General features: G+C 36.5%; 1 protein-coding gene across 1 annotated transcript in view; it reads right to left on the reverse strand.

The window, feature by feature from the left end:
• LOC106879818 (uncharacterized) overlaps positions 1-9908 on the reverse strand; it is a 64882-nt gene that overhangs the window by 52512 nt on the left and 2462 nt on the right. Inside the window, exons 3-4 of the mRNA XM_052973030.1 lie at positions 3421-3596; positions 695-1052 (exon numbers count right to left, since the gene is read on the reverse strand). Coding sequence (XP_052828990.1) covers positions 695-1052; positions 3421-3596 — 534 coding nt within the window. The remainder of the gene's footprint in view (positions 1-694; positions 1053-3420; positions 3597-9908) is intronic.

Consider the following 9908-nt stretch of genomic DNA (forward strand, 5'->3'; position numbering starts at 1 on the left):
TATGGAGAAACTTAAAAATTAATGACTGATATTACAATAAGATTTACAAGAACACAATGGAAAACTTCTCAGTTTCAAGGGCATTTTATCTCACAGAAAATGTTTGATGAATGATTAGAAATAATTATAAACATTATCATAATTGAACCATATTCAATGACTGGCACCTTGCCAGTGGAGCACTAACAGCACCGTCCAAGCGTGATCATTGCCAGAGCAGCTGTCTGGCTTCCATGCCAGTGGCATGTAAATAGCACCATTTGAGCGTGATCGTTACCAGCATCGCCTTACTGGCATTTGTGCCGGTGGCACGTGAAAAGACATTTGAGCGAGGTCATTGCCAGTGCTGCTGGACTGGCTCCTGTGCAGGCGGTACTCACAATGCCCGGTCTGGGAATTGAAACTGCGATCCTATGACCGCGAGTCCGCTGCCCTAACCACTGGGCCATTGCACCTCCACACTGTTCAATGCACACATACATATATATACACAAACATATGCACACAAGGATGGGCAGAGGGGCTTCTGCAAAGTTTCTGTCTATTAGATTCCACTCACAAAGTATTGGTCAAGATGAGACTCTATTAGAAAACACCTGTCTAAGGCCTCATACAATGGTGTGAAACTCAGAAGGACATTGTTGCTAAGTGAACTTCTCAACCATACAAACCATGCCTATATAAAATTTCTAACCTTGATAATCTCTCTGAGTTTTTGCTCAATTTCATCAAAAGTATCATGAATACTCATGCTCTGGTCAGCATTTGCGACATCTCTCCGATGACGAGATCTGATTCTCTTGAAAAAATTTCTCTTCTTTTTTCTCCTTCTATTCCATTTACTACGGCCATTGCTTCCACTACCGTCATCACCAGTTATACCATCTTTTTGAACTGTCCTCTGCTTACTGTTTCTGTATCTTTTTAGATATTTCCAATCATGAACTTTTTTTCTCAGTCTTTCCAAATGGTCATTATTATCATCATTTTGTTCTTCACGATTGAAGCGCCTTATTGTATTTTGCCCCATATGCAATGATGGTTGAAGTACCCTGTAAAATATTAGACACAGAGATATAAGATTTTATCATGTATCAGTAGGGGTAGTACTTTACTTTTCCTTTTTTTTAATTCTTGTTACAAATTTAACACATTAACTGCTATTACTAGAACTTACTGATGACACCACATATTTCATGCGGTCACACTGCATACTATTCGGTTACAAGGAAATGTAATTGCTTTTGCATTTTTTCAATATTTCATAATTAAACTTTAACCCTTTAGCATTTAAACTGCACATATCCAGCCAAAACAATCTACCTGTTTTACATTCAATCTGACCATGTTCAGCTTCTCACACCTACTCTGCAATGTCATAGAAAAATTACACAATCATACATTGAAATCTCAAAGCTATGAGATAATACATGATTAATTCAAGACAATATGAATAAACAAGCATTATATTCGACAGAGAAAGCTGAATGCTAAAGGGTTAATATTTAGCACTCATATTATTTAAATATTCTCATAACCATGTCAAAGATACAAATTAAAATATTTTCTCAAATTATGAAAAATATACCACTGATGGTGCATACGGTGGTTGTGTAAAGTTTACAAATTTTTTTGAGTTCTTTTAAAGTTTAAATTTTCAACTGTTAGCATATAACAAATCCTCATCTAGACCTGGTCCCAATGCTGGATGTTCAAAAACTAAATGAAAGGCAGATTTTTAATCCCAGGATCATCCTGATTCCAAAAAGGTATAATATGTCTATGTAGAGCAAATGTAGACTGAGATACAGGGGTCCCAGATGGATGGACAGGGAGAATTTCGGGTTTATTATTATTACTATTATTATTATTGAAGACACTTACCCATGGTGTGACACAGTAAGACTGAACCCAAAATTAGATGGTTGGAAAGTACACACACACACACACACACACACACACACACACACACACACACACACACACACACACACACACACACACACACACACACACACACACACACACACACACACACACACACACTCATAGACACACATATATGGATATATATGGTTCAAAATAGAAGAAAAACATGAAGACGAGGTAAAGAAAAAAACAAACAGTGAATTAAATTTACACTCAGGAAAATAAGATGTCTTTAATGCCTCAATCACACACTCTTCTATGGAAAGGATAGATGGGGAGAGGAAAAATTAGAGAGAAATAAACATGTCTCAATTAGTTGGTCACCACATGCTGAAATGACTGGAAGAGGAAAAAGTTGGCTTGAGATGTGTGTGGGAGGGAGCTAGCAATTCTACATTCCAATTCCAACTCATGTGCAATCTTATACATTTATTTAGTGGTTTGTTTATAACTACTTTAGCAAATTAAATGAAGGTTATGTTTTACTGATGAGGTCAGAATGATATACAAAAAATATGTTCAGTGTTGTCTCCCATATTTCTCCAAGAAATGAAACTAATAATTATAGTTATCAATTCATACTGTTCCCTTTTCTTTATTGCATATTAATTATTTCTTGTAAACTCTTTAATACTCTTTACATTAAGTATGTCAACATTAATTCGAGTAGTGTTTTTCATGAGGATGGCATTTTAAAATTAAGCTCTAAACATTTTTATGTACCTATACCAACTAATGTGAAATCTTATATATTTCACATTAGGCACAGGAGTGGCTGTGTGGTAAGTAGCTTACTTACCAATCACATGATTCCGGGTTCAGTCCCACTGCGTGGCATCTTGGGCAAGTGTCTTCTACTATAGCCTCAGGCCGACCAAAGCCTTGTGAGTGGATTTGGTAGACGGAAACTGAAAGAAGCCCGTCGTATATATGTATATATATATATATATATATATATATATATATATATGTGTGTGTGTGTGTGTGTGTGTGTGTGTGTGTGTGTGTGTGTGTCTGTATCTGTCCCCCTAGCATTGCTTGACAACTGATGCTGGTGTGTTTATGTCCTCCGTCACTTAGCAGTTCGGCAAAAGAGACTGATAGAATAAGTACTAGGCTTACAAAGAATAAGTCCCGGGGTCGATTTACTCGACTAAAGGCGGTGCTCCAGCATGGCCACAGTTAAATGACTGAAACAAGTAAAACAGGGTAAAAGAGAGTATTTCCTTAGTACTTCAGCAAGTATGTTAAAATCTATGCTTTACTGATGAGGTCAGAATAATATTAGAATATGTGTAGAGTGGTCTTCCATATTTGTTGGGAAACTGAAAATAATGTTACAGATAATATTGTAATTTTTATCCCTGCATAATTTAAAAATTTCTTGTCAGTTGTTTACTGTTCCCAGCATTTAATATGTTAACATTAACTTAACTGTATGGTAATGATGTTACTGTATGTTATGATGTTGGTGGTATTGGTACAACTTACCAGTGGATGACTTCCATAACATCATCTATTTCTGACATGTGCTCCTTGACTTCAGATGCCCATTTTCTCACCTGTCTTTTTTCTGCTTCTGTAAAAGGTTTCCTGTTTGCCAAATGCGTCTTTATAACAGTAGCAAAGTCAATTTCAAAAAGATGTTGTATTTTTAACCGACATGACTGAAAAAAAATAAAAGAAACAAAATCATCATCATTTTTATCATCACTGCCTCTGCTGCCACCACCACCACCACCACCACCATCAATACCATCATCATCTTTTAATGTCTATCTCCCATACTGGCATGAGCTGGACAGCTTGACAGGATCGGAGGAGTTGGAATATTACATTATGCTTTGGCATGGTTTCTTAGGAGGCTAAATGCATTTCGTAATGCTAACCACTTTACAGAGTGTACTGGGTGCTTTCGTCATGGCACCAGCACTAGTGAAGTTGCCATGTAGCTTACAAGACTAAGATATGCATTGACTGAGAGGGGATACAATAGAAAGACAGCTTTATGTTATGTGATGAATGTTAAAATAGTCATGGACAAAATGTAGACCATGGGATTTTCTGAATTATTTTAGTAGCATGACAAGCCTGCTGATGAGCTGTGTCTCATATGGCCCACTTCTTGAAAAAGAGTTCTGGTGAAATCCTGACACCCCTGTGGGATAGCAAGTGAACTGTTCTAAACCTTATAAAGGTGCATGCGTACTGACAGTGTGACGTACAGTGTGGTGTGTGCAGTTGCATTTATGAAGGCAGTCATTGAGAAGAGATAGAAGTTTGTTATGTGTTTGTTACTGATTTAGTTTTTGTAGTATTATAACACTGTTACAGTGTACTCTGTATACAAACTCAACAACGTAAGAGTGGTGATGAGATATTCAAAGCTCACTGTGGACATTCTTAGCATGGAAGACCTATTAGCTTCCATGGTACAGTTGCAACAGCAACAACAACAACAAGAACAACAGCAACAGGTACAACAGCAACTACAACAACAACAGCAAAATCAACAGCTGTTGGAATTATTGTTGCAGTCCAAAAACACTTCAGGTTCATTTTCGGAAGACAGAGTTGCTAATTCAGTTGAAGAATTTACTTATAATCCAGAAGAGACTACGTTTTCTGCATACTGTAGAAGGTATGAAGGAATCTTCAAAGAAGAATGTAGAAACTGGACGGAAGGTACGGCTTCTTTTAAGGAAATTATCACCCACAGAACATGAAAAGTATTGTAATTACATCCTGCCGAGAAAGCCATTCAAAATTTGTTTTGAGGAAACAATTAACCTGTTATCTAAAATATTCAATAAAAAAAGTTCACTATTTACTGTGAATGCTTGAATTTGAAAAAAAAAAAAAAAAGAAACTGGAAAAAGAAAAAGAATGCTGGAATCATAAACAGAGAATGTGAAAAATCTAAGCTAAATGAATTAACCCTGGGCATGTTCAAATGTCTAATCTTTGTACAAGGATTAACTGCAAGCAAAGATGCAGAGATACAGGCTCGGATATTGACAAAACTTGAACAAGATTTGAAACTAACTCAACAGGCAGTGGCTGAAGAATGCCAAAGGATTATAGATTTATGGCAGGATGCAGCAAAAAATTGAAAAAGATTATTTAAATATACATATGTGTTGACCTGTAACAGATAACAAAAAAAACAACAGTCAAGACCCAAACCATGCTATGGGTGTGGAGAAGTACATTTTAAAAGAAACTGTTTTTTTTTAAATCTAAAATGTTTTGGATGTGGAAAAATTGGACATAAGAATTCACATTGTTGGGTAAAACAAAAAAGGTCCAACAAAACAAATTCGAGAAAAAAGCATTGTCAACACAAATGCAAAGTGAGGCACAAAAAAGAAAATTTTTCTCCATAAAAATAAATAATGTGAATATGAGACTACTGTTGGACACAGGTAGTGATATCATGATAATTAACGATAAAACACGGAGAAAAATACGAAAGCCTACATTGGAAAAGAACTTCGAAAATTGCATGAGGTATTTCAGTGAAACATTGTGATTTTGGGGCAAAATGGTAAGTGCAATGACATTTCATGGAAAAACTTTGAAAGACAAAGTTTTTGTATCAAAAAATATGACAAACCTATTTGGCGCAGACTGGATGGAACTATTTAATTTATGGGACCGACCTCCCCATTAATATGTTTTGTATTAATGTAAACAGTTCAGGTGCATGAGTGGCTGTGTGGTAAGTAGCTTGCTTACCAACCACATGGTTCCAGGTTCAGTCCTACTGCATGGCACCTTGGGAAAGTGTCTTCTACTATAGCCTCAGGCTGACCAAAGCCTTGTGAGTAGATTTGAAAGACGGAAACTGAAAGAAGCCCATCGTATGTGTGTGTGTGTGTGTGTGTGTCTGTGTCTGTGTTTGTCCCTCCCTACCATCGTTTGACAGCCGATGTTGATGTGTTTGACTAAATGTTGATTTGTTCAACTAAAAGCGGTGCTCCAACATGGCCACAGTAAAATGACTGAAACAAATAAAAGGTTCTTAAGCCAGTTCAAATAAGGTGTTGGAGGATTTAAAAGAGAAATTAAAAAGGATTTTTCCTGATGTTTTTCTGAAGAATTATGTAGGCTACATCCCTGGCAGAGGCCTTGGATTTGGTCTCACTTGGCTTGCCGAGTCTTCTCACGCACAGCATATTTCCAAAGGTCTCGGTCAGAAGTTATTGCCTTGGTGAGGCCTAATGTTCGGAGGTCGTGCTTCACCACCTCATCCCAGCCACTCCACCAAGGGGTTATTAAATTGATCATAATGACCCTTGAGCTAATTTCGACCTGGTATTTATTTTATAAAATTGCTAAGTTACTATCATAACATAATACCATTTATCTTTTGGACGGGGAGGGTTTAACCAACAGTCTTTAGTCAAGCACATAAACACAAAGCACAATCATATAGACTGCATATAATATGTATTGATATACATTTTCACAAAGTGTTTGTGTCTGCATCTGCTTATCCATCATGCTGACATGGATTGGACAGAACTAACTGTGGCATTATACTATTAGCCAACCAATCTTTCTTTTGTCATTCCTTACTTGTTTACAAGTAAAGTATTTTTTTTCACTGGTTTTTACACATTGAAGTCATTCTTATTGGTGAGATATGGGACATTGGGACATTGGGACGTGCTGTTGACAGTAAATGTAAAAATGTCTCCAATTTATTTAAAATATTGTCACAGCAAGACATGCAGAAAACAAATATTGTCACAATAAGACATATCACTTACACATATGCAAGTACATACATACATGCAGAGAGAGAGAGAGAGAGAGAGAGAGAGAGAGAGAGAGAGAGAGAGAGAGAGAGAGAGAGAGAGAGAGAGAGAGAGAGAGAGAGAGAGAGAGATGGGAAGCAGGTAGACAAAATAGAGAAATATGAGGCTTAAAAGTTAGATCACAGATATAACATGTTCATTGCATTTAATTTTCTTTTTGGACAAAAAAAAGATGTGAACAAATCTTGTAAGTAAAATGATTCAGCAGCATTTCCACAGCATGTTGTTACCGAATATAGGTTGTATAAACAATTCTGTTACGGATGTTTTAGATACTGCTTTGTAACAGTTCATGAACACTATTATGAAAAATGTACATCAACAATTAAATAATTAACGTTGTAGAAATGTTATGGAAAATGGACATACATATTTTCATGTTTTTGAACAAATAGGATAACTTAAATATGTATTACAAGTAGAAGTACTGTTGAGGCTAGGACAAAGTAGAAGTAAACTATTATGAAGAGAAAAAATAATGCAAACAAAATAACACCTGAGGAATGAATGCTGCCACATTAAAAACTCACAAGTGGTGAGATAGATTGCCTTAGTGTTAATGAGCACCAAAGGATGGAGAAAAAGCAAAGCAGATTGTTCACATGCCTTCAAAGAAAACATGTCTCCACAGATTAATAGTGACTTAAGATATCAGCAGTCAAAATGGCAACACTATCATCATCATCACCGTTGTTTTAATGCTCACTTTTCCATAATGGAATTTGTTGAGGTCAATTTTCTACAGCTAGATGCTCTTCCTGTTGCCAACCCTCACCTGTTTCTAAATAAGGTAATATTCCCTCATGACCAGACAAGTTTCACAGAATATTGGAAATGAAGGACACTGCCTGCACAATGGTGACACTTGTTTATAACTATCACATGATACCAAGGCAAGGAGACAGCAATACACACACACACACACACACACACACACACACAAGAGGCTTCTTTCAATTTCCAACTACTAGATCCACTAACAGGGCTTTGTCAGCCCAGAATTATAATAGAAGACACTTTCCCAAGATTCCATAGAGTGGGACTGAACTATGTGATTGGGAAGCAAACTTCTCACCACACACACACACACACACACAATGTGTATACATATATGTGTGTGTGTATGTAAACATAAATACACACACACACATTTGTTGTTCTTTATAGGTTATATGTGTCAATGACCTGATTCTCATAATAATACTTTCATCATATTAAATGACCATAAAAACAACTGAATCAACTCCAGCAAATGTAGGTTAATGAGCTACAAATAAGCTGAACTTAGTAAATACTGTGTCATGTAAAAAGATTCACTAGAAACATTAAAATAATCCAACCATTAGAATCTATAACATCAATTGAAATTGGATCACATGTCTTGAAAACAAAAATAAACCAAGCATTGCCAAGTGCTTAAGAAGTTAACAATCAGAGACAGTCTTACTTCAATGTAACTTAGGCAAATACTCCTTACTATAGACTGGAGTTGACCAACACTGTAAGAGTAGAATTTGGTAGATGGACTCTATGTGGAAGTCTCGTATGCATATATGTGTGTGTGTGTGTATATATATGGAGGAGCACCCTAAATGAGCACCTCAAGTCAGGAGAAAAGAGGTTCATGAGCACAGTTGTAGACAAGCGAGCCTGACAAAAAGAGCACAGTAACTCCACAAACCTAAGACCATATACAGATGAGCTCTATGTGACAGAGACTGTCACTCATGTATAGGTCTGTTTAGCCACCAGAGATGCTACTGTAGCTGAGCTGAAAATAGCATGGTCAGCTCTGATAGAAGGAGGCCCTCTGTGTGTGTGGGGGGGGGGGGCTGTGTGAGTGTGTGTGTGTGCAGTGGGTGAAAGGGCCTGCAAATCAATTTCAGAACTGAAGAGACATATGGTGGTTCACAGAGATTATATCTCACAAAGTGATCTGATCAATCCAGTGGAAGTTACAACTTTTTGTCAGCTATACTTCAAACCTTGTAGAGGGACTACAGTGGGGCTGAATAGTCATCTGAGAGGTCATGGATGAAAGGTCAGAAATGCCATTACAACAAGGAAGCTCAAAGAGAGAGCAATCATCTCTTTAGGGAATAGTCTTACTCTGTCACAAGTTGACTTCCGCGTATGTGTGTATGTGTTTCAACATCTGTGTGTGCAAGTGTTTGTGTGTGTGTGTGTACACATGTATGCACACGCCAATATGTTGATTACTGAAACTAATATGTTCCACATTTTTTAACTTCACTATCAGAAACATCGTTATTAGTGGAATGTAAATCATAGCCCTTAAGCAGATTAAGTTCTATTAATTATTAAGAGAAATATAAACTCATCTAAAATTCAGTAAGTCTATAATGCACTTAAATATAGAGAAAATATTTCTTTAGACAGTCAAGTCCTTGGAACTGCAAGATGCAATTGAAAATGTCAATTATTTCACATATTTGTGGAAGACATCAAACATGTGGTCAGCAGCCCTTCAAAAATGTCACCAAGGTATTACCCCCCAATGTGACATGGTGTTATTACTAAAACAAAATACAATGCCATCTGGACAAAAGACTGTCCTGGGATAAATATTGAGAACACCCTTGTTATTGAAAATGTAAATTAACATCAACATAAGGAATAGTGGTAAAATATTCTCATCAAAACTTCTATGAAGTGCAAACATAGCAGTTTGGATATCCTTGAATGGGACAAACAAGGAAACGTATATACTGTGATAGAAGTCCACTGCCCTGCTGATGTGAATATTTCTTTGAAGCCTTCAGCATCTACACCCAGACTATAAATTCATTTTTATACCAATAATAATTCATGTACTTGGTTTTGTGAGTAAATGTCTCAGTAACAATCTGGAAAAGCTAGGGTTTTGAGAAAACAAAAAAATCAACTAGCTAATTCACATGTTACAAATACAATCTGTAGGTAGAACAGTAAAAATATACAAAACTTTTCCCAAGTTCAAAAGGTGACATTGTCTTTGTTTTCTACATTCCACTGATGAAGTTTTATACCTCTGTTAGAAACCAGCTCCTTCCTTACATAAAGACTGTGTGTGTGTTCTCTTAAGAATATAAGAGAACGCACACACGATAGAGAAAGAGAGGGAAATGGATGAATATGGAATGACTTTTAAGTGAG

The sequence above is a fragment of the Octopus bimaculoides genome, chromosome 14, assembly GCF_001194135.2.
Source record: "Octopus bimaculoides isolate UCB-OBI-ISO-001 chromosome 14, ASM119413v2, whole genome shotgun sequence".
Lineage (NCBI taxonomy): Eukaryota > Metazoa > Mollusca > Cephalopoda > Octopoda > Octopodidae > Octopus > Octopus bimaculoides.